The sequence below is a fragment of the Neopelma chrysocephalum genome, unplaced genomic scaffold (assembly GCF_003984885.1).
Source record: "Neopelma chrysocephalum unplaced genomic scaffold, ASM398488v2 Primary Assembly neopelma1_166, whole genome shotgun sequence".
Taxonomy (NCBI): domain Eukaryota; kingdom Metazoa; phylum Chordata; class Aves; order Passeriformes; family Pipridae; genus Neopelma; species Neopelma chrysocephalum.
In genome coordinates this window covers 1296240-1322101 of record NW_020897828.1, presented here as the reverse complement: position 1 = coordinate 1322101, position 25862 = coordinate 1296240, and the positions used below count along the sequence as shown (strand labels likewise).

Here is a 25862-nt window from a genome sequence, read left to right as displayed (position 1 = left end):
GGGCAGGATAAAGATCATCCAGGACTGAATTTACTATAACACTGACGTGTTCTGCCTCAGGAAATCCCTCATAAATCAGATTACAATTAGATCCTTTTGTTCTTGGGGTGGACAGCATGGGTAGTACAAACCAACTCTGGCAAGTGATGCAAAAGCTTTTAGATGTGACATACGTAAAGTACTGAAAAAAACAATGTCTTTTCTTAGCAAAAAGAGGAAAAAACCCTACTAAGAATAGCTGTGTTGTGAAAATTTGTGCTGGTGTAGAATGAGTCTTGTTCCCTGTTGCCACATGGAGTCCTTGATGTCACATAGACATTACTTCATTCCCAACAGTGAGATCCCAAAAACCATTAGGAGGCTGGAGAGAAAGATGAGGGAGAGACTGGGAAGAAGAAAATATTGTGAAAGAAGCTGATGCAAAGGACAGATTTGGTTTTTCTACCATTCTAAAGCCTGACATGCTAAACCATATTCATGGTCTACTACTGCCAGTACTTTAGAACAAACTTCTGCCCTCTGGTACTTACAACTGCCTACACTCAGTTTGGCTGTGTCTGGTTCTGGGCCCTCATGGAAGAGAGACATGGAGGGGCTGGAGCGTGTGCAGGGAAGGGAACAGAGCTGGGAAGGGGCTGGAGCAGCAGGAGGGGCTGAGGGAGCTGGGGGGGCTCAGCCTGGAGAAAAGGAGGCTCAGGGGGGACCTTCTGGCTCTGCAACCCCCTGACAGGAGGGGGGAGCTGGGGGGGTCGGGCTCTGCTCCCAGGGAACAAGGGACAGGAGGAGAGGGAACGGCCTCCAGCTGTGCCAGGGGAGGCTCAGGTTGGCCAGGAGGAGGAATTTGTTGCTGGAAAGAGTGGTCAGGCCTTGGTAGGGGCTGCCCAGGGAGGTTTGGAGTGCCCATCCCTGAAGGTGTCCAAGGAAGGCCTGGCTGTGGCACTCAGTGCTCTGGGCTGGGGGACAAGGTGGGCATCAGGCACAGGGTGGACTTGGAGCTCTTTTCCAACCTCAATGATTCTGGGATTCTGTGAAACCAAAACTATCAAGTAAACACTTAACATCAGGAGGACAAAGCAGTTTTTTTGTCCCCACGTTAAGCGAAAGCAAAGTTATGATGAAGACAAGGAACTTCACCCTCCCCGGTGAGTCAGTCCCTGCAGCCCCTGAGATCGCAGGCGAAGGAGGCCCAGCCCCGGCCGCCTGTGTGATACATTCTACAGTTCCATATAAAAGTTTAACTCTCTTCCTCCCCCCATCCCCCCTTTTTTTTTTCTCTCTTTCCCCCAGCAATACAGCTCGTTCCAAACAGACAAACTGGAATGCAGCCAGGTGGGAAGCTGGCGATCCAGCCCCGCCGTGAACGCCGCCGCCATTCAGGAACAAAACTTCCATTCAGAAAACAGCGAACTTTTATACGCCCCACCGTACAGCCTGCCTTTCTCCTACCATTATGGACACTTCCCCGTGGATTCCCATGTCTTCGGTGGCAAAAAACAAATGCTGCCTGCAAAGTTCGGGCAGGCTCAAGGAGCGCCTTGCGAAGTGGCGCGGCTCTTCCTGAGCACGCTGCAGACGAACGGGGAGTGCCAGTGGCACTACACCAACCCCTTGGTACCCAACAGCCAGTCACCGTCCAAAAACCTCCCTGAGCAGCCAGTGAACATCATCAGGCACAACCTTGCACAGAGTTATGAAGGTGGGTGCTGCTTTGAGGAAAGATAAAAGGCTGCGGGGGTGTCTGGGAATGATTCGTGTCTTGAAAGGAGGGGTTTAGGAAACGGAGAAAATCAGAGGCAGTGAAAGGTAACAACCACTGTGTTTACAGTGTTCATATGTTGATCCTTCTTGCCATTGCCATCAGCACTTGGTTGGGAATATTATCCACATTCACCAATTCACCTGGTGGAATGGATTCACCAGGATCACTTTCAGAACAGCACAGAGATGCCACCTCCTTCAATACTGGCACAGTTCACTCTCATGCTTTGTACTCTCAGAGTTCTTTAGGGGAATTGCTCAGGTAAGTCATTGCTGAAGTCAGATTGAACCAAAATGTGCTTCAGCTCACACACAGGAATTAAAATAAACATGATCTGTTTCCATAAAAATTGAAGGTTGTCCTTTCTGAGCACGAAGCCATTTGGAATGTCTTCACCTTACAGTTACTACAGGGCAAAAATTCTGCTTTATTTGATAATAATTCTGAATTTGAAAATGTCTTCAGTGCTCCTCCCCACTATCTATCTCCCTGTACAGATGGCCAGCTCAAATGCTTTGAAGGAAGCACTGAAGACATTGACTTCTTTGAGGTGGCAACCTGTAAAAATAACCTTGAAAAGTTATGAAGTAACCAAATGTAAAGCAGCTCAAAATACACTCTAATCACAGAATCACAGAAGGGACCTCTGGAGATCATCTAGTCCAACCCATTAATTTTTTCCCCTGTATTCAACAATAATAGGGTTTATTGCAGTGGTTTTGGCAGAGCTTGATCTCTCATTATAAACACTCCTGGGCTCACAGCTGGGCCAACTGGAAAATGAAAGCTGAGTGAAGCTGGGATGTTTTCTCCTTCAACATAGGCAAGGAAGAATGTTAATTATCTAAAGAAACAGAAATAGTAGGACAAACCAGACTCTGGCAAATCAGAACGTTTCAGGATGGTGTCAAGAGTATCTTCAGCTCAAGTAACAGCATTAAATACTCCTCTCATTCACCTTCCTCTCACACAACTCTGAATATAATTGCTTTCATGAAATAATTGCTTTCATGAATGAGCCTCAAAACCAAGTTCTGCTGAGATTTCAGGTTGCTGCTTATTTTAGCAAAAATAGCCTTAGCTGGCCTAGATTACCCCCCCCCCTACACACACACAGACTTTACTTTCAGTAATGGTGATTTGTACAAAAACCTGTTACAAAAAGATGCAAAGTAAAATTACATATAAAACCCCACCACAAACTGGTTTGGACACTCACATTAATTAGTTTTTTGTGAGTTAAGATGTATCTGAAACTGTCAGGTAACATCAGCAAGTGCAGAATTCAGATCAGCTCTGTAACAGAATGCACAGGGCTGGAAATCTGCTGAATTTAGAAGAATTCCTTTAAGCAGCACTCTGATTTATCCCTTCCCAATCCAGAGCCAACCCTTAGATCTCACCTGCACCTATTTTGATCAGTTTAAAATCACTGATGAGGATGGACTGGTGGACATCTGTTATGAAGTTGGGTGGAAAACACTCCTTTCTTCCTGCATGGTGAGGTCGGAATGAAAGAAGTAGTAGTGAAAATTTAATGTAAAAAAATTAGAGAAGGTAGGCTCAAGACAGTTTTTTGAGTACCAGAAACAAGAATTTATTCACTCAGGGACACGACATCAGATAGCCAAGGTCTTGAAGTGAATATCAGCAGATGTTAAAGAGCTGAGCTTCCTCATCAGACAGTATCAGACATTGAATGTGTCCCCCACAGAGGAGCAAATAACTTCTCCCCAGGGCTTTGTCCTTCACAGGACTGTTTGACCTCACCCAGCTGATGGACCTCACCTCACTGACCGTAGCATTTCACTTCACTCTTCTGTGTTTAGGTTGAAAATGAGCAAGGCTGAAGCTCTTCTTACAGCCAAGAGCAGGTTAAATGCTTTTCCTGAGCTCGTGCTCCTCTAATTTGCTGGTTTCCTTTGGTTGCTGTTGTGGACTGTGTGGGAAAAGGAGGAATTTCAGACCAAAAATAAGAAGTGGCTTTGTCTTTATAAAAAAAAAAAAAAAGAAAAAGAAAAAGTTATATTTTTTGAGGATAAGGATAAAGATTGAAGTGAATCCTGCAGTAAGGATAGAACAGAGCTACTCTAGGTGTAGAGAAATCAGCCCAGCTCTTCTTCTCTGCTTCCAGGCCAACACTGAGAATGGATGTGGAAAGAAGAGCCTGTTCAGAGTACAGACTCTAAAACTGGCCATAACATTTGTCAGGAAAGCCCAGTGAGCAGAGCAGGGTAAAAAAAACCCAAAAAACAAACCCCAAAAAACCTGCAAGCAACTCCTGGTATTTGTCAGCCTCATCACACTTGCCTCATGATGAGGAAACACATTTTTCTCATGATGAGGAAACACATTTTTCTCATGATGAGAAAACACATTTTCCTGGTGATGAGGAAAATGGAGCTGCTATACCAGCGGTTCTTATTTCTTGTTCTATTTCTAATTAAGGTTTTGTTGCTTAAGTTGGAATATGTGGGTTCTTTTTTGAGCACAGATGTATTTTAGCAGATATTTGTTAGGTATTTGATGACAACTGACTTGGTACAATTAATTCCCTGCAGAAGCACTGACAGTTGTGCTGTTTAGGAGGGGAAAAAAGAAGAATATGGTCCAACATGGGCCTGGTCTGAGATCATGGCTTGACACATAGTGTTGTAAGAAGCAAAAGAAAAACAGAGGCTCCACTGCAGACAGGATTTATATCTAATTGTTCCAGCCTTGTTTCCTCCTGAAGTTGAGTCAGTGCTGCTGCACTTTTGAGGCTGGTGGCAGAAGCGAAATCTGAACCTTTGGGAGCCACTTTTTTTGCTGTAAAAGGGGGCGTCTGATCTCCCTTGCGCTGTCAACTCCCGCTTTTTCCAGTGGCTCCCTGAAAAACTGACAGCCAGGGAGCTTCAAAGCGAGGGAGGATCTGCTCAGCATCATCGCCTCCCATCCATCCAAAGGCAATGCCAAATATGACATCTGGCAACCGGGTTGGATGCGAGGGCTATTCCACATCACATCCACGGCAGCGCCTGCCAAAAGCGCCGTGGGCCAAAGACATTTTTCTCCATGGAAAAAAGCTTCTTTTGGAGAGATCAGAGATTGGGAGACGATCATGCCAAGCCATCAAAGCTCTGAAAAGGCACGTAGCAGATACAAGTGCCTGCAAATCAGATGTTTCTGCCTCAGAATCTGGTTTTGAAGCTTCTTCCACATTTTTTTTCCTTTTTTTCTCTCCAGCTGGCCTAGTCATCAGAAAAGAAGCTCATTTCAGTGAAGGCAACCATATTCTTAGTGAGGGAAGTTTCCTTTGTACACTCAAATGGATAAATTGCTACTGTGGATACCACAGGACCCACTTCTCCTTCAGTTTGTGCTGTTGGCCAGCCTGTGCTCTCTGTGGGAGGCTCAGTGCTATTAATCATGTCCAAACTCAGGGGATTAGGAAAAACACTGAGAAAACCCATGAAAAAGCTCTGGTTGATCTTCCTCCTGAGAGAAATAAATGACATTTTTGAAAAGTGTGCTCTACTAGAGACAAAGAGGTCTGGAAGATCATGTTGTCTTATCTTTGGTTTTGGAGGGAGAATAACAGAGAACATCAACCCATGCCTTGGATGACTTGCAAGTAGGATTTAGACCAGGACATAGCACAGATATTGAGTTAATCTAAAAAGTGTCTTTATCATAGGCAGGGACAGTATTAAGACCTGTTGTATCTTTGCTTTGTTTGACACAGAGGGATAAAAAAGAGGGAGAGGGACTTTTTATATGGGCAGATAATGACAGAACAAGGGGCAATGGTTTTAAACTGAGAGAGGGCAGGGTTGGATTAGATATTGAGAAGAAATCCTTCCCTGTGAGGGTGGTGAAGCCCTGGCACAGGTTGCCCAGAGAAGCTGTGGCTGCCCCTGGATCCCTGGAAGTGTCCAAGGCCAGGTTGGACGGGGCTTGGAGCAACCTGGTCTAGTGGAAGGTGTCCCTGCCCACGGCAGGATTTGGAACTGGATGATCTTTAAAGTCCCTTTCAACCCAAACCTTTCCATGATTCTATGATATAAAACCTTAGGTGTGCAGTGTATCCACCTCACCTGACACAACTGAGTTACTCTGGCACAAGAGTGGTCTGAAAAGCATCCTAAAGACATGCACTGACTTTAATGACCATAAAGTGTTTATACCCATAGAATCACAGAACCACCAAGGTTGGAAGAAACCTTCAGGATCATCCAGTGCCACCCTCACCCAGCACCACCACAATCACCCCTAATCCATGTCCCCAAGGGCCACATCCAGACACTTCTGGAACACTTCCAGAGAAGTGCAGGATGTGAGGGATCCCTGTGCACCTGCCAGGGAAGGTTCTTTGGCAACTGCCCACGTGGAAGTGACCCTGGGGTGCTGCCCTTCCACAGCAACACAAAGCAGCTGCTCAGCTTTCTGTGAACTTCTGTACCAAAACCTCCCCAGGAGTCGTCCCAGGATGTCCCAGGGCATCCTCAGGATTTTGCCTGCAAAGGAAAACAAAAGCAGATTTAAGTCCAGTAACTCTTCTGAATGTGAGCAGACAAAAAGGCCCATGGTCTTGCACTGTAGACATGACTTAAAATCACGTAACAGAATCACAGAATATCCTGAGTTGGAAGGACCCCCAAGGATCCCCCAGTCCAAGCCCTGGCCCTGCCCAGGACACCCTGTCCCTCAGAGCGTTGTCCAAACCCTCCTGGAGCTCTGGCAGCCTTGGGGCTGTGCCCACTGCCCTGGGGAGCCTGGTCAGTGCCCACCACCCTCTGGGGAAAGAACCTTGTCCTGAGATCCACCCTGAGCCTGCCCTGTCCCAGCTCCAGCCCTTCCCTGGGTCCTGTCCCTGCTCCCAGCGAGCAGAGGTCGGGGCCTGACTCGCTTCTCTCCCTCTGCTCTGACTCCACAAAAGTGCTGACAACTTCAGTGGGAGCCTGCAAACAATTAACCAGACTTTTACCTTCTTCCTCAAGAAGAGAGATGAAAACCACATTTGAGAGACAGGATAGAACAGAATGGATTGTATCCTGCACATCTCCCAAGTATGCAAATTACTTATTGGAGCCAAAAAGGCAGCCACGAGCCCAGCAGAACCTTAGATTACAGAAAGGAAGATAACAAGACAGGGGCCAACTGGTTGCTGTGTTGCTCCAGCTTCTTCCAAGTTCTCTTGGGCTGTAAAAATGGAAAAGGACAACATTTTGTTCAGAGATTAGAGGAGAGCCATAAAGTGAGAATACTCCACACTGCAATAAGGAGACAAACCCATCGCTCCCGGGGAAGTCAAAACCAGAATATCAGATTAGTTACACCGTATTAATGACATGTCAGTAGTTCTCAGCATCTACATTTATTCATAGTAAAAATATAAAATGTGGAGTTAATATTACACAGGTAAAATTTCCAAGTTATACTCGAGCATGTGGTTGAATCCTGGTTTGATTTGTGATCTAAAAAGGCCATTTTTCAACAGCTGCTGAGTATTTCAGTTTGGTTCAGCATGTACTTCTTGGGTAAAAAATATATCCATGGAAACGAAAAAGAATAACTTGAAAGGTTATTGTTTCTAGGAGGGTGGTGTGTTGATCAAGAAGAAATTGGAACCAGATTTCTGTTTAAATTCTGGTGTTAATTATGTGGTGCAACTCCCTCTGAAATTAATGGAGTTCTACATATAAAAAAAAAAGGGGACAATTGAGCTATTTCTGCTTCCTCTGTTATACATGAAGGCTTTGCCAGTCTACTACAGCACAGGGAATATTAATTATTAGAGGCTACAGTTACATCACCAACCACTACAGGGGAACTCCAAAACCTTTAAGATGTTGAATAAAATCGTTAGAAAAACAGCAAATCCCTTTTACAAAAGGCACTTAAGTGTCCAGGGCTTTCAGCGAAGGTAACACAAAATAGAGTTTAGGTTTAACTTGAGAAATTTGCTCAGGGCCTTGTTTTTCCCTTAACATAAAACTCCCAAATATGTCTTGGAGGAGTAGTTTAAATGACAATGTTGTAACCTTCATTTATAATGTTATATAATTATATAACATTATATAATATAATGATATATATTATCTAATATATATTATAAAATACAGAATATATTAATATATAGTATATATTATATTATAATTATAATATATAAATATATATATACTATATATTATATAGTATATATAAGTATAATATATATCATATATATAGTTATATATAATTATATATTATATATAATATTAATATATATATTGTTATATGATAGTATCTTAAAAGCAGAAATATAGCATTACTCAAGGGGCATTTAGGTTGCTTTTCTAAAGACGTTTTTAATACCTGATATTAGTTTTTCAAAGAGAAAGAGCAAAGTCTTTAACAATCCGGATATCACATATACCACAAAGAGGTATCACAAATTAGACACTGACATATCACCTTCTAATATCTACCTAGATATTACATACACCACGAATAGATACCATGAATTAGATGTTCTCCTCACAAGGACAAGTGTCCAATAGACTCCCACAGTGACAGGAAGAATAAATTCTGTTTTACTCTAACCATGGGATCATTGATATGTAATAATGTCGCCCAGCCTTTGGTAAATCCTCTGATAAATCCCTGCAAAGAGCTCCCTGAAGGTCAACGTTTTTGACAGGTCACATTTCCAAGTATTTCTCTTGGTTTAATTTCCCAGATTTACCTATATTAATAATGTCAATGATGCAATTATTCAGTCAACTAAATAAATGGGCATTTCACATGGAAAAGCTTTTCAGGATGGTTCAACTGAAGAGGTTGGGTGGGTTTTTTTTAACTTTTCAGCACTGTCTTAAAGAGATTTATCCAAAGGCACTGAGGCAAATGGGAATGTCTCTAATGTCTTCACTGGGACCTGGATCTGGCCCAAACCAAATGGGTATTAAAGCTCAGGCATAAAGTGTTGAGTCTGACTCTTACAGGAGCTGTGGTCAGTAATTAATGTGTTTTCTCTTTCCTGCAAGTCCCCATATCCAACAGGAGATACAGCCAAGATGCTCTCCCCGACAACTTCACGAGCTGCACCGCGCCCATGGCAGGCAGCAGGTACAAGGAAGAGATTTATGATTCCACCATCATGAAACACAACAAAATAGAACCCAGGATCCAGCCGCCTCCCCACCTCATTAAAGAGGAAAACAAGCTGGCCTTCAACAGAGACCTCCAAGAAAAAATGAGCATTAACGAAAGTTCTTTTTCAAACTCCATTGCCAGCTCCCTGCTGCCAAAATCGGAATGTTTCCAGTCCAAAGCTATAGGACAACTAAGCCACCTCCTGCCAATGCCCTCGGTGTACGAGCAAACAAGAAGGATTTGTGTGAAAGAACCCAAGTACGGGCACGTCGGTCACCACCACCCTGCAAACCTGGAGGAACTGGAGGGTGAGGAGAGAATGACTGTAAAGCTCGACCACGACTCCGAGAGCGAGCGTGTGATGGACGTGAGGCCCTCGGGACAAGTCCCCTTTGTGCTCCTAAATTACCACCACGTTCTGGCCAAACACGGCGCCTTTCAAACCTCGCCCTGCACGGCCACGGGCCACGTGGGGGAAAACTATGGATACAATTCCGAGGAGGTAAACACGTTTATTTACAAAAACCAAAGCCCCTCCTCGGCTTCTTCTCCAGAGACCCACAAGGAATCTGCACTACCCCATTATATCGGAACTTCTGTAATAATTGCCAACGGGAGGTGACGGTAACAGAGGAGTATTTACGTTTAATTAAGAAGCCAAACTGTAATGATTCGTGAAAAAAAAGGCATGAGAAAACACGGTTACATTTACTGAGAGCAGCTGAGGGTCGGGGAGGGACAGGCTCGTGTGACAGTGGTCAGGAAAAACAACCCCTCCATCCAGCTTCCCGTGCTTTGTTGTCCCAGACTGAGCTCTGGTGCCAGTGGGAAGACACATTACAGATCTTATTTTTGTTATTTTATAGTGTGCAACAAAAAGAAATGATAGGTGTTATATGCAGAGATTTATATGAAGAACAGGTGTTTTTTTTTTTCCTTAACCCCCTCCTTCTCAAAATACATTCAAGATTTTTTTTTTTTAATCATTAACTATACACTCTAGTTTAGGGGTTTTTTTGACAAATTGTGTGAAAACTTTACATCGGGTCTCCACCCCACACCCTGACAAATGAACTTTGTTGAGAGAGTGGTGATTTTCAGTGGCCACAAAACAGCTGTACTAACCAAACAGAACCCATGTTTGGGGAAAAAAAAAAAGAAGCTTATTTATTAATTATCCAAAATGTTTTAAACTAAATAAATCAAACCTAAATTTGATTTATTTAGCGTAGATTTCAGTGTTCTGACATTGTTACCACCACCATTCATCTTGACAAGGGACAATACAACAAATTAATACGTATTACAGGGTTACAGGTCTTGTCATGGCAAATTGGGACAAATTATGTAGCAGGAACTAACAACTATTCCCCATAAAGTGTTGTAATAAGAAAAAGAAACTTCTCAATCATGTGTTTCACTGGGAATTCTGGGAGAACTGTGCAGATTTTAACCCCAGCTACTCAAAAATGCATCTTAATAACAGCACCAGAAATGTTTTCTTTATAGTCAAGAGAATAAAGAACGTTTATGCTTTATTTTAAACTTGCCAGAACTGTGAACTTTGAAAGGTTCAGCTTTCAACACACTGAACTTCCTTAAGGATAAATCTTGTTGTCAGCACAAAGGTGGGACTGGGGTCTGACTGACTCGTGCACTTCACAAATCCCAAATTGCACAAACGCTCCCATTTTGTCCAGCCAATTAGGAATAGATTTTCACCCCCTTTATTTTTACTTCTTTGTAAAGTTTACAAACGAGGAGACACGTGGGTCTGTGTGTGTTTAATTGACAACAGTCAGTCCACTGTGGTTTTGAACCACTTCCCCAAACCTCCTCAATTCTTTTCTTGATAAAACAATGAACGACTCCATAAACAAGAGCCGTAAAAAACAACAACAAATGTTGCTGTAGATCCGAGTCAGCTCTGATTTTTAGCCCAATTCAAGGCTAATTCAGACTTTTCAAAGTCTCTCTTATCTCTCTAAAGAGACCTTCACTGAAGGAGACAACCTGGTCTAGAGGAAGGTGTCCCTGTCCATGGCAGGGGGTGGAACTGGGTGATCTTTAAGGTCCCTTCCAACCCAAACCATTTTGTGATTCTATTGATGCACATAAAGGATGGAGAACAGGTAATTTTTTGAAGTGTTTATTCCCTTATGGTTTTATCTGACAAGGTGCAATCCATGAGCAAGAGTTTTTCCATATTGCACCAGCCACATAAGTATTTTCTCAACTGATCTCAGAATGGTTTGGGTTGGAAGAGACCTTAAAGATCATCCAGTTCCAACCCCCTGCCACAGACAGTGAACCTTCCACCAGAACACAACAATACAGTCACTTCCTTCTAGGTATGAATATTTATTGCCACGAGTACAAAAAATGCTTTTAAATCATAGGTTTGAAAACAATTTTCAGTATTTGCATTGGTTAAAAATTAAAAGGTTAACAGAGAAGGTTTTATTATAAAGTATTATAAAGTATAAAGGCTTTATTATAAAGATGATCACTTGGAAGTTCTCAGTTGTCTGATGTTTTCAGTTGCATGAAAATTATATTTCATGCTAAATATAACAAAAAATACCTAATCAGTGATTACCAGAACAGTGACTTAAAAAATAAACAACAACCAAAAGCAGAATCAAACCAGCATAACTCAGTGTAACTGTGCTCCTTGGTTTGTTTAACGCTGGAAAAGTTGCAAGTCTCCAGAAAAGCAGCAAAAATGTAGATTATTATCACTCTGACTTTATAAATCGAAGGGATGAGACACAAGTTGGTTTTACAGTGGCTGTGGTTAAGAGCCTTCCCAGCCAGTGGTGCTGATAAATGACCCCAACTCCTTAAAAGACGCAATTATGTAAATGTTAATTTTGTTAAATTAAACCCATGTCCTAGAAAGGAGGAACTGGCATTGTTTGCATCCTTAAAAAGAAACCTGATGCACAGCTCTCACGCTGCACTTGGTACCTCATTAATGGTATTGCTGCACCCAAAATCTGCTGCATTTTTGCCGTTCTTCCGAGTCCTTCTCGCCATAAAAACACGGCTTTTGGGAACGTACAAATTAGGCTTTGGTTAAAAAACACCATTGATATTTCTCAGCAAAACACCACAAAATATTTCTCCAGCCTCTACCCTGTCATTCACACTTCCAGGCTTTACTCAGGGAGCCCGAGCAGAGGAGGTGTTCCATCATTCTCCCCCAGATGTTTTATGGGACGCGACACTCGGGCACCGGAACTTTCCCCTATTAGGCAATAACGAACCAATTACACATTCAGAAATGATAATATGGGGAAAGGGTTTTGGGAAAGACCTGTGATTACAAAAGCAAACGTGTGGAAGGTTTTTTTCCTGCGGTTCCAAACCCCAGAAAACAGCAGGTTTGTGTTCACAGCTGGGATGGGAGTCAATTATATCGAGAGAAAAATACGACTTTTAATCAGTTAAACTACAGATGTTCTCAGCACACTCGAGGTGCAGAACAGGGCACAGCCACCACAGTGGCAGTGGTTTTAATACTGGGAAAAAAATTATGACGCTGAAGTGGAGTGTGAATTGGAATATATTATGAAAAACCACCTCATTTCTCCCTTTGAGCCACTGCAGACGCCTTTGTCGTGAGGCTTCACGGGATTTTAACCCTTAGGGGGGGTTCAGATCTGGCAAGAAAATGATATGGAGAGTGAGAGAGGGAATATTCCATCAAAATCAAAGAATCATAGAGGGGTTTGGGTTGGAAGGGACTTAAAAGATCATCCACTTCCAACCCCCATGGACAGGGAACCTTCCACCAGACCAGTGTAAAGCAGGAAAAGTTAATCCCACATGAAGTTTTTACCCTCTTAATTGAAAGAGTGCAATGTAAATAAGGTGATAAGGGAAAAGACTCATCTCCAGGTCTCTGCAGCCCTGTGATTTGAAAAGGGGCATAAAAGTAATTTAAGGGAATTAAGCACAGTGGATGTAAAATTGGAGAATATATCACTGAAAGTGCAAACGAACGGGAAATCTGCCAAAATTTCTCTGAAAATCTCAAAACAGGACACAAATGGTTTTCTCAACACTTCAGTCACGCTTCAAAAACAACACAGAGAAAATGTTATTATTCCATTTCTTTTCCTGAACTTTAGATTTTGCTTTTTTTTTTTAATATGATGCAGGTAAAAAGCTATTTGGCAAGTGTAGGTGAAGAAGCACGCAAACCAAACAACCTATTAATGCTCAGAATTATATATGTATTCCCTAAAAAAATGTAAAGCATTTTTGCTTATTTATTATGTAAAACAAAACCGTTAAAATGTTAATAAAATCCTGTAGCCAAAGGAAAATCGAGCTGGAGTCCTCTTTTTCTTTTTAACCACAAAACACAGGGTTTCACAAATAACGGTGCATATTTGAAAATTTATTCCCATTGTGGTTTATATTTGACAATTAACATACTATAAAATACAAGGATTTTTTTTATTATTTAAATTTATTGTATTTTAGCCACGTTGTGTTTCAAAGGAAGACACTTGGGGGACTGCAAATAACACAGAATCACTAATGAGCTACTCAAGCACGAGATCAGTTTGCAATTCTTCCCTGCAGTTCTCTTTTCTCCATCATTTTTTGACCTCTGGTCCTTCCTCAGCCCAGATTTAATTTCTTTGGTGTCTGATCAGGGCGGTGCATCACTGCTGCCACTTACACATGCAAATGCTTTTATTAAACCAGTTGCCCCCAGGAATCAGCTCTTTGCAGCACAATGACAGACATTTTTTATACATATAAAGCTCCTGCGTGTTCCAAAGGAGTTGCACAGAGTAATTTTTTAAACTGCTGATGCAGCTGAATCAGGAAAAGCAAAGAAATAAATTTTTGTACAATGAAGCAGCAGCATAAAGGATTAAACGCTTTAATATTATTTCCAGGTAATAGCCCCTTGATTTGTTGGATATATCTAAAAAATAAAAAAGCTCTGAAGTCTTATAAACCTTTTACTAGAAGCGAGATGTGCTGCTCGAGCTCTTAAACGTTAAGCACATTATTACTTTTTCAAATCTTTGGAAGCAGCTTTGTTGCTGACTGGGCACAACCTGCTCGCCTCCCTCCGAACACACACACGTGCCAACACGCCCAGCAGAAGTTTTCCTATCAATAAACAACCTCCACAAATGTTTTCACAATGAGAAACGTTATAACAGAGTCCAGGAGGGGGGAAAAAATAAAAAAATGAAGTCACAGAAATATGGACGTCGTAATAAATGGGGTTTTTTTGAAAGCACTTCATCAAGAAAATAGTTTAAGATATGACATCAGCCCCACAATGGAAGAGGTGTTTTACTAATCCAGACAGTTGAACGAAATGAAACATTTTCAGTGCATTACTCCTGGGTCTGGAGTTGTCTGATTCTCTCCATACCGATGTCCAGAGACACTCTGCACCACATTTGTCTGAGAACAAGAATAACAACCATTTTCCTACAAAAATGCTGCGGCTTTCTGGGCGTGCCAAGCTTGGCACAGGAGGAGTCAGACTCCTGGCTGTGCTTCCCATCTACCTGACAGAGGCTCCCGGGCTTCTCCACAGGAGCAGCTGCTCCTCACAAGGACCTTACTCCAGGAATTCTCCCTGTCTTTGGTTCTTCTGAAGGGGAAGCAACAAACCCTCCATCCAAAGTCCAGGCAGTTTCCTCAAGAACCACAGGTAAGTTTTAGACACCAGAACAGGCCACTAAAAAGGCCAAGTGATATTCCCAGAGCACCCAACCTGTGCTCTGGCACATCCAGACTCAAAGATCTTGCTTGTGGAGAGGAAGTTCAACGCTAAGTGTCTTCCCAAGGCAAAAATTTTTGGAATAACCTTAAAACCCAAAGTGAGAACAGGACCAGCTCACCTTTAAGGCAGCCAGAAAGGAATCCAGAAAGGAACAACAGCAACCAGGAAATGCTGCAGCATTTTGCTCTTAAAAACCCCCTCAGCCACTGAAGGTTTGCAAGTCCATTCTTCCCTTCACACAGGAACATGTTTTATCCTTTTCCCCCATCATTCTTTGCCCCTTGTGAAGGGACAACATGTTTTAAGGAAGCCATGCAAGCACGACCTGGTTGTTAAACCTCTACAGGCACTTCTCAGTCTCCCTGGAATACGAGCAAAATCCAAGGTGCCTCCCACAGGCACGTCCTGCAGTGCCAAAGCCAAAGCAGAGACAGTGTTTTAGCTACAAATATCGGATTAAGGTAAAGTTTTGTAAACCTGTGTGGTTGGAAAACCAGTAGCAGAGCTCTGCTTTCCCCAGCTGACGTTGCTCACAAGCTGCTTGAAGGAAAAGGCAGAAAATGAGTGAAGATGCACAGGATGTGAGTGTGAATGTGCACACACACACTTTTTATGTATGTGCATATATGTTGTTTCTTCTTTTTTATTTAAACTGTATTAAGTCAGACTCGAGTTTCAGCTGATTACCACACGCATCAATATTTAATTCTGAAATAAAGGTAGCTGCCAGAAAATCCTCAGCCCAAAGCAGTTTTGAGAGCCTCTGGTGGGAAAAAGCAAAACCTGGTGTTGGTGTGCATCGTTTTAATTATGCCAATTAACAGCTGTCTACACTCCACTGGACAGTTCCATGCAATACTGCTGTGCAGTCTCACATGATCTGGGTCATGGGGGAAAACAAACCAGCAGGGACACAAGACAAATCTACTGTGATGTGGAGCATAAAATCCTAAATGTAACAGGGACAACTTAATTTCTTCCACTTGCTGCCAAACCACCGAAACCCTAATATGTGAGGATTGGTCAAAATTACCATTACAGACCAGTTTCCTGATTTTAAGGCTTCTTGGTTTTGTAACTGAAACAATCTCCTAACATGTTCAGGTTGTTTATGAGGCGAACTTTAACCCCAAACCCCTGTTTCTGGCGTTTAGGCCGTAATTTCCTTTGTGGAAACCAATTTGGCTGATCCACCTCCAGCAGGGACGAGGGAACGGAACGAGCAGCGCTGCCTACTTGAGGAAATGAAGCTTGAGGAAACATCACACCTTGGACAAACTTATTTTGCACAGAGTTGTCTGAAGAGCTGCGGTGGCCAAGCCTTGGTGTGAAGGCCCGGGAGAAAAACCCGCCGAGCCGCCGCCGTTGCACGGGAACTCCCAAAGGGATGCTCCAGGATGCTTCCCAGTCACGAGCAAGGTGTTGCACCCCACCTGGAACTGGGCAGGCAGCCCCCAAAACGAGCTACTTTCAGGTCAGCTCCTGCTTTTAATGGTTAGCAGCAAACCCAGACGCTCTGCTTTGGGAAAGGGGGTGACCACGGAAGCTGTGGAAGAGAATTCGGACACGGGTGGATGGTGTGTTTTCTCTTTCTCACTGGAGTAGTTGCTTACAGCAGGGAATCTCTTATTTATTGACTTAACTTCACTGAGATCACAGTATAACTACTATCAAATTTTAAACTAATCAGAGGTTCCCTCTCCTGACTGGGATTCCACAATAACCTTGGTGAGACACTACTCCAGTGGGCTTTTCTTACAGGGGCTAAATCCTCTTGGAAAACTATGATTCAAAGGACACATGAGATGATTCACTCAGATCCAATTGCCTAAGAAGAGCAGAGTGCCAGGAATTTGGATAACCAACCACAGTTCTTAAGTGCTGATGGAATACTCTCCAAAAAACTCAAGGCAGCCACTAGAGTTGTAGACCTGAGACCAAAGCACAGGTTGGTAAATTGTTGCACAGGCCCACATGGAGAAGAACCAAATCAGCAAGGATCTCCACTCAGAGCTGAAGTTAAGCACAGTGGTAATCCCAGTAAGTCAGAAATATATGATGTTCCAGCTGCTTTTAGTGCAGACAACACATAAACCAGAACGTAGTTTAAAAAAACAGAGTAAAAAAAGTAAATTTTGTCCTGCACTTTGCTAAAGTACAATAAAAACAGAGAGACACAAAAAGGAACTATTCAGCCACTTCAGTTTCTCCAATACAGTGTGTAAGTGAAGAGAAAGTTCTGTTTGTTGCAAAAGATTCCTTTGCAACCAGACTCCTCACAAAGAATAGACACTTATAAAGAATGGCAACATCGGTGTGTTTTAAAGTTAATACAAAAGAATAAAGGCCTTCAGCTGTGAGATCACCACCTCTTTTTGAACTGTTGAAGTTATCCATGTCAAAAACCAAAGACAGCAGGAAATCAGAAGGAAAAAAAAAATCAAGCTGCCAACTCCCCTTCCCACCTCTGAGCAAGTTTAGCTGACGGTGCCAAACACTAAAGATTTTCCCCTGGTGCTGTGAGCTCTGGGGACAGTCAATGCTTTGGGACTATGAGGTTTCTCAGCATGTCAAAGGAGTTGCCATCTGGGTGCACAGACTGGATCCCTTTGCCTTCTTGGTGGACTTGCAGGTATCCATAGTCGTCTATCCCGACGATCCAGGCGGTCGGCCCGTCCTCGCTGCGCAGACGGACTTGCTTCCCGCTGGGAACAGGGAGAACCAGGCTGTTAGTGATTGATGGTGGGCACTGCACAGTTAAAAAACACCTCAGAGGACTCATCACAGAATGGATTGGATTGGGATCTTAAAGATCATCCCATTCCAAACCCCTGCCACGGGCAGAGACACCTTCCACCACACCAGGTTGCTCAGAGCTCCATCCAGCCTGGCCTTGGAAGCTTCCAGGGATTCAGGGGCAGCCACAGCTTCTATGGGCAACCTGTGCCAGGGCCTCACCACCCTCACAGGGAATGCTTCACCCTTCAACAGATTATTTTTATTTCCCACTTCACTGGTTCTTTACAGAAAATGATTTTCAGCAGCATTTTCTATCTGCTTTAATTTCCTTTTGTGGAATGAACAGAGTTGGAGTTAATCCAAACAGTCTATTTTTTTTACTTTTTTTTTAATAGAAGCACAGCAGCTTCATCAATCTCAGAACAAATAATTTTCAACTCCCTTTGTTTGGAGATGATACAAGTAAAATACCTGGGAGCATTCTTTAACTCATGTTAGTCCGTTGATTTTTGGGGTGCTACTTTTATTCTCCCTTAAAAATGTACATCCTGCTTGGGAGTATATTTAATTAATTTACTTGTATTAAAGGAAATTTAGTAGAAAAAGTAGAAAAGGACAAAATATCCAGGAGTTCCTCTACCAACTTGCTTAAAAGAAAATCTGAGAAGAACATAATTCCTACCTGTGTACCCAGTACTTGTAGTAACGGGGAAGAATTCCATTGGGCCCCTTCTCCTGAAAAATATCTATGAGCCTCTCCAGCACAGTGACAGTCCTTGCAATGAGACAGTCTGCAGTTAAAGGCTTCAGCTTTGTCCCCTCTTCCTTATTAAACTTTGTGATGAGATCATTGATGCATATGGTGGGGTTGCTGTTATTCACATTAAATCCAAAGCCTGAAGAAGACAAACGAGAAGGATCAAAGGGATGAACACTTTGTTGCCACCAGAGTCACTACTTTATTCAGCTACTCAATATACAATTATCCCTAGGGATGTTTTCAGTAGCTGGGGTTTTTTTCAGTCTCTTACACCTTTAAGTCTCCTTACTCTCGCAGTCACAATTCTCAGTTCAGATTTTACTTGTTCCTTGCCCTCAAAATGCTCTTTAGAATTACAGAAGCGAATCCAGCCCAGTCTTTCAACACCACACCATCCCATCAATGAGGGGTGGGAAGATGGTAACTGGCACCTTGGTTACAGTAACATCAAAGTGAGAAATTCTTTCATGTCATCAGCCAACTCACAGTGAACCCCTGATCGTACTCGAAGATGGAGTTTCATCTTTCAGTCTAAAACATAATTCAGAGACCTCTGTGTTTACTACAGTTGGCTGATTGCATTTTCTGAAAACCAAGCCTTTTTCACTCAGCTGATAAGCCTTGTTTGGCTTGCTCTGGGAAGCCCAGAAGATTTAACTTTAACTTTGTAAGACTCCAGTTTGCTTAATCTATCTCACCACAGCATATCCTTTAGAAGCCTCAAGTGTCTCGCTGAGATTTCTCCAGCTGGAATAATGTTGGCAGAACGCCTTTCTTGTTTAAATATGGCTCTTGGGGCCTTTTCTGCTGCCTGCTGGAACAGGCTTCGAGGGATGTAGAGAAATATATTGTATTACCTGTTTATTTTTTTCTCCTAATAATTTGGTTTTTTTCCTCTCCTCAGACATTTGGGATAAAACCCACTGTCTGTCAATCAGTTTTAGACACGATGCTCCTCCGTCTGCAAGAAGGTGCAGATGGCCTTGTTTTGTAAATTTGCTATAAATGAGACCATTCATATATGGAAGTAATTTGTGTTCACTGTGAGGAGAAGGATCTCTTCGGTGAAAAGGAGTTTTTGATTTTTAACTAGTTCAGAGAATGCACACGAACAGGGCCCAGTGATACCAGTACCAACACACTGATCCCATGGAAACGAGCTGAAATGTATTATTGGAAAGAGATGGAGGAAAATGAACTGGAAAATACTTTGTGCCATGGCAGCAAATCCCAACTCAGCTGTTTCCACTCAACTACAGCACGAGGGAAGAGAGTGCCCGTGGCCCTTAGGCTGTGACTGGTGTTGTGAGGGGGCATCACAGGGCTTTGGGGTCCATCAGCAGGTCAGGCTTCAACCACTGCTCAGCAACTCAAAAACTGAGACACAAGAGACACCTTGAGGTGACAAGCTCAGCTGAGGCACGAGCACCTGGGGATGAACATGGTGGCAAAACACAGCCAGCTGATTTGAGGCATATGAGGTGCTCAGGGCCCTTAGGGGCGTCTCTGCAGCGTCCAAGTGAGAAGAGGGGAAAAATAACCATTCAGCACCGACCAGCAGCGTGCTGATGTGGCTGATATATCTTCCAGTGCTTGAGCCATCAGCATCTGTGCACTGTTTGGACATGCCTTAGCTGAGGCAGAGGCAGACAGAGGAGTGTCTGCAGGTCACGCACGTTGGCCGTCCCTTGCATTCCACTTGTGCTTGGCTGCCTGCGCCTGCTCCCGGTCTGGCCCTCGCATTCATGGAGTATATTCTTCTGCACAACTCTCCTTCCCAAAGTCCTGACACCCTTAAAGTTCTCAATTTTTAAATTTCCAGTTGTCCTAGTTAGAACAGCTGGGACCAGTTCATCACTGGATGGGTGTAACCCAAAACTGTGTATTCCAGAGCCTTCCATGCCATTGCCCAGAAACTGGTGTCAATAGACCATTTACACCCTCTGCCCAGAGCAGCCCTGACTCCTCAGGCCATAAACTGGGTGTTAAGAGGCCTGTGAGATAGGAGGGTGCTCCTGTCCTCACACCCAGTGTGGAACTCCCCACCCTGAGGGAGGCACTGGGCATTCCTGCCTGAACCTGAGGATAGATAATCTTGGAGTCTTGGGACTTTTTTAACCACTCGTGGGATCCAGAGGAAGACTGAGACCACCCCTCTCAACCAGACTGAGACCACCACTCTTGCCCAGACTGCACCAGCACTCTCACCAACAGGTTTTTCCCCTCTCCTTTTACTTTGGACTCAGGGGGCCCAATGAACACCACTCTGTTCATGCCCCAGGGTGCTGGGTTATATATTTGGTTTTTGTGGGTTAAAACCAACTGTTTGTCTGTATAATCGTATTTATTGTATTATTTTATTAAATTGTTATTCTGACTTATAATCCCTCTTTTGAGTTGGGTTCATTTCCCCTGCCGTTTTCCCTTTAAACCAGCACACCAATTAAAAAAAAAAAAGTTTTGGTTTGTTTTGGTTTGGTTTTTTGGTGTTTGTTTTATTTTTTAAACCGGGTTTAAAAGTATGAACGTGAAGCACGTCCTCTGCGAGGCCTTGAGGGCCGGTACAGCTGCAAAGGCAGGTTTGTCTTTGGCCTTGTTCTTCTGAGGTAATTCTCAGAGCAGAGAAGATTTGAAGAGCTCTGATTTTTATCATTATCCTCATGTGTGGGATATTCTTCATGAATGCCATGGAAAGAGTGAGTTCAAGGACTCACTCAGTGAGTCTCTGCGCTGGGTGACAAGGTGGGGATCGGGCACAGCTTGGACCTGATAGTCTTGGAGATCTTTTCCAACCTCAGTGATTCAGTGATTCTGTCTAGGTAAGGAATTTGCATGACTGTAGAAAAGGGATGATGCATCTGGTTTACCTTTCCCGTTGTGGAAGTTGGATCTACCACCACTACTAATATAAGAACTTAGATGCCACGAATCTCCCCAACTGCTCTCAATGACACATCACTGAAATGATGGAAATGCTCCTTGGATTCATATGTAGCAACTGAGTTTTAATTTTAGAAGCTTCTAGGTGAAAGTAAACTGATGAACAGGTACATCTTTTGTCTATACCCCCCAAGATAACTCCTGTGGATACGAGAGAGAACAGATGCAGAAGGTTTTAATTTGAATTTAATGGTTTGGTGTTTAGGGTAAGAAATAAAAGGTCCAAACCAAATATTTGCATAAGAGATATTCGATATAATGAAATATTTTTTGACCCATTTCTGCTTTTCCTCTGTTAACCAGAACAGGCTCTAGAAAAACATGGAAGCAATAAATGATTAATGGGGCACAGAGAGACTTCTTAAGTGTCTTGGTGTAACTTTCCTTCAGTTCATGTGGATTATTTACAAAATGAGGATATAATTGAATAGAAAATGTAATGCCTGGGCATGTTTCACAGAAGGAGATGATCACTTCAAGTGCTTTGCTTGTTTGCACCTCTAAAATTACAGCAGCTTGACAAAAACCACAGATATCATGACCATACTCCCTTTCCAAGACATTCTCCTTATGTTACATTCAAATACAACCCAAATGTTACCATCTTCTTTAACCTTTTAGACTTGCTAAGGAATTTTTCAGACGTAGCAGAGACAATTATTTTTGGAACCAGAACCTGGAGCTCTGCTGGCAGATTTTTAAGCAGGTCTGACAGATCTGTGATGCTGCTGGTGAGGGGAAAAACTTCCTCAGCAAACAGCAGGATGATTATCAGACTGGAGATGATAAAAACATCTCAATGGTTAAAAAAATGAAAACATTACTATGTGTACGTAGCTCTTTCTCTCCTGATTTAAAAGGCATGTTCTTTATTTAACTATCTGTCATGTTATAAAAAAAAGCAAATAGAAAAAAAAAAGGATACAGTTTTTAGCATATTCTACTAGTTTTGCAATAAATCAAGGACAATTTCCCTCTGTCCTGTAATGCTCTTTCTTTGAACTCTACTACATCAGCCCAAATGCTGGCATTTATGTTCTCCTTGTCAAGCATATGGAATTATTAAGAAGAATGAAAACATTTACTTTTTCTGCTTCCTTTTAATTTAATATTGTGCTTTATTTCCTAATGCCTGCTGTCATTATTTGTTCTTGTCGTTACCACGTGAACTTATACAGACATTAATAACAAATTTCTTCAGAAAAAAAGCAGTATAGAAAAGCTTGAAAAGCTTGAAAATAGACATTTACCAATCAGTACATGAAATGTTGTTTCCATAAGTGTTGAGTTTACCAGAACTCCACCAAGCTTCATAAGGTCACTGTAGTAAACATCATTTGGCCATTTTACTCGCAGCTCAATATCCTAAAAAACCAAAACCACACATTTAGAAACGTTTTGCTCTTCAATACTCATCATAAGGACACGGCTCATTCATCATTCCATAGTTTATATGGAATCACAGAATGGTTTGGGTTGGGAGGGAACTTAAAGATCATTCAGACCCACCCCCTGCCATGGGCAGGGAAACCTTCCACCAGCCCAGGTTGCTCCAAGCCCTGTCCAACCTGGCCTTGGACACTTCCAGGGATCCAGGGGCAGCCACAGCTTCTCTGGGCAACCTGTGCCAGGGCCTCACCACCTTCACAACCAACAATTCCTACCCAATATCCCACCTAACCCTTCTCTCTGTCAGTGTGAAGCCATTCCCCCTTGTCCTGTCCCTCCAGCCCTTGGAAATAGTCTCTCTCCATCTTTCTTGGAGCTCCTTCAGGCCCTGCAAGGCCACAATCAGGTCACCCCAAAGCTTCTCTTCTCCAGGCTGAACAATCCCAGCTCTCCCAGCCTTTCCTCCCAGCAGAGCTGCTCCAGCCCTGGGATCCTCTTGGGGCCTCCTCTGGACTCTCTCCAGCAGCTCCATGTCCTTGCTGTGCTGTTCCCCAGGGCTGGAGCAGCTCTGCAGGGGGGTCTCACCTGAGGGGGCAGAAGGGCAGAATTTTCTCTACCTCTTTGCCACACCAAATGTGACACTGTGAACTTCTCTACATAATGAGAATCTGCTTAAGTGCTCCACAAATGTTACTGAAAACATCACAGTAACATGGTGACAAAGGAGGCTGGTAGCTGTCAGGGAAAAGTTTTACTAAAAAACTAAAAAAAAAGTATATATAAGATAAAAAAGGTTTAGAGTGATCAAAAGGGGGACTAAAGATACTAGAGGCTGTCAGTCTCAAAATGGTGAGGTTTTATAGAATAACTTCCTTCATTCATGAGAGCTTATTAAAGATTTAAAAGATTTACTCAAGAAAGATGCAAACTGAGGCTCAGTGCTGATGAAAAACCAGGGGAAGCCCCGAATAACATCCCCACTCTGCTTGAGGACCCTTCCAGACTCCAAAGAGACAATGACATCCTGAATTTCCGAAAGGAAATTTAGCAGACAGGAGAAATTCCAGTTCACAACCGGATAAATAACTTCACTAATGTCCTAAATATATTCAGGCTTTCGGCAGCGACGCTCGAGCTGGAAACACAAACTGTGCTGTGTGACACCGTTCCAGCCCAATAGAGGTGGTTTTGTTGAAACCACAGAAACTGAGCTGAACTTTGCACTGGCTACTTAAACACAGAAAGAAAGCAAATGTGCTTCCTGCAGCTTGAAAAACTGCACATGACTGTGCCCCCAGGGGCAAATTATGGGAGGTGCTCCAGGACTACAAGAGTCGCATTCCCTCCTATTGTAGATTACGAAATCCCTTTACAGGATGTGTGAAAACTGCACCTGGGTCCATGTCTACTTTCCTGACAGATTTAAAGGCCAGAGAGGAGTCCATTACACATTCATTGACAGGAAATACTACCTGATTTTGCTATCAAAGCAGTCTCAGATTCGCCGTGGAAAACGACTTGACTCCTCGCGCTGGGAAAAGGTTTACGGAAGACTCCTGAGACACGTGAAGTATGACACAGTTAAATGGTATTATCAGTGATAAAAGGTCTTCTGCAGAGCTACCCAGTAGATCTTACTCGAGGAAAACATAACACCTGTAAGACACCAGGCAGTAGCTCTGTGACTGAAGTGACAACAAGCAGGAAGAAGAGCCAAGTCAGCCGGGTGTTCTCAGGGTACCAGACGAGGGTAAAGAAATGATGGATGTCACAAAACACGCTGGAAACGGAGCATGTTCTTATCTTCACTTACTAGAGGGATGCCTGCTGTCCTCAGAATGGGAAAACAAAGCTTTCTCTTGATGTAAGGCCCGTTTGGACCTGCAGCATCAACATCCCACAGTGAAACTTCCAACCGAGCCGTCGGATTTGCTCCGTGAGGACACAGAACAAAGGCCTCAGGTGCTGCTTCTTTTAACAGAGTCAATAATCCTGGCAATCCAAAAAATGATGCCTGGTTGATAAACTGAGATGTGGCAACTCGGGTTTTTGAATGGAAATCCTCAAATGGACTTTGAGGAGAGTGAAGGACATGAAAGTGTGTTGATGTGTTATTAAGATTCTGACGTACTCCCGCAGAGGGATGGAAATTTGGAGGAGAGAATGAAGCCTCTGGGGTCCTCAGCACAGGAAGGACATGGAGCTGTTGGAGAGAGTCCAGAGGAGGAACCAGGATGATCAGAGGGCTGGAGCAGCTCTGCTGGGAGGAAAGGTTGGGAGAGCTGGGATTGTTCACTCTGGAGAAGAGAAGCTTTGGGGTGACCTGATTGTGGCCTTGCAGGGCCTGAAGGAGCTCCAGGAAAGATGGAGAGAGACTATTTCCAAAGGTCTGGAGTGACAGGATGAGGAGGAATGGCTTCACACTGACAGGGAGTAGGGTTAGATGGGAGACTGGAAAAAAATCCTTCCCTGTGAGGGTGGGGAGGCCCTGGCACAGGTTGCTCAGAGAAGCTGTGGTTGCCCCTGGATCCCTGGAAGTGTCTGGCTGGATGGAGCTCTGAGCAACCTGGTCTAGTGGAAGGTGTCACTGCCCATGGCAGGGGGTTGGAACTGGATGATCTTTAAGGTCCTTTCCAACCCAAACCACTCCATGATTCCACAACTCTGCGGATCAGCTTGTTTTTTGCAGCGACTGCAGTTGGCACGACACGGGCACAAAGAAAAGCCCTGCCCAACCTACACCCAAAGAGGAAATTTAAGCATTGAGATTCTGATAAATTTTTTAATTTCCTTGCATTAATTTGAGTCCTGTCCCTTAACATTACTTTCACCCATTGCTGATGTCCTTTCAAGTTCAGTACTTCCCTCCTGGTCACAGCTCTTGCTGTGCCCACATTGTAGGTACAGTACATGAATTACTGCCACATACTATTTTTACATCCATATTTAGTACTTCAGACACCTTTCTCCTCCTGAATGGAACAAAGTTAAAAATGCCACAGCATACCAGGGTAGGCATACAGAAGCAAAACCACCTCCATTCATAAATTAGCTCCTTCCCCAGTCAGCCTCATGCTTTATAAAACTAACTCTTGTCCCTCCTATTTTAAATGGTTAAAATGTTCACTCTAAGCAAATATTTTATATTGCAAATTTTAGCCTGAAGCATTTTGTTTTTATGGTCAGGTTATGAAGCACTGAAGTTAGAAGGTTTTAATAGAAAGGCTGACAGACCCTAAACTACAGCAAAGCTACTGGGTGCCACTATAATAAAGTTCATGTGTAAATGTGTATAAGTCATTGATTTTCTGTAATATAGGAAACATATGCTTTAGTTAACTACTTCTGTAAAATACCAAAGTTTTATAGTTAGCAAATATTAGGAAATGGTA

General features: G+C 43.0%; 2 protein-coding genes across 4 annotated transcripts in view; one reads left to right on the top strand and one right to left on the bottom strand.

The window, feature by feature from the left end:
- The window catches only part of SIM2 (SIM bHLH transcription factor 2), a 54347-nt gene extending 44798 nt beyond the window's left edge, over positions 1–9549 (top strand). The window contains exons 10-11 of the mRNA XM_027701750.1: positions 1288–1696; positions 8767–9549. Coding sequence (XP_027557551.1) covers positions 1288–1696; positions 8767–9497 — 1140 coding nt within the window. The 3' untranslated portion in view covers positions 9498–9549. The remainder of the gene's footprint in view (positions 1–1287; positions 1697–8766) is intronic.
- Positions 9550–13207: 3658 nt separating this feature from the next.
- Positions 13208–25862, bottom strand: part of HLCS (holocarboxylase synthetase) — a 113544-nt gene continuing 100889 nt past the window's right edge. For all 3 annotated transcript variants that reach the window (XM_027701745.1, XM_027701746.1, XM_027701747.1), the window contains exons 9-11: positions 22332–22446; positions 18064–18277; positions 13208–17347 (exon numbers count right to left, since the gene is read on the bottom strand). In XM_027701745.1, the coding sequence (XP_027557546.1) occupies positions 17179–17347; positions 18064–18277; positions 22332–22446 (498 nt within the window). In that variant the 3' untranslated portion in view covers positions 13208–17178. The remainder of the gene's footprint in view (positions 17348–18063; positions 18278–22331; positions 22447–25862) is intronic.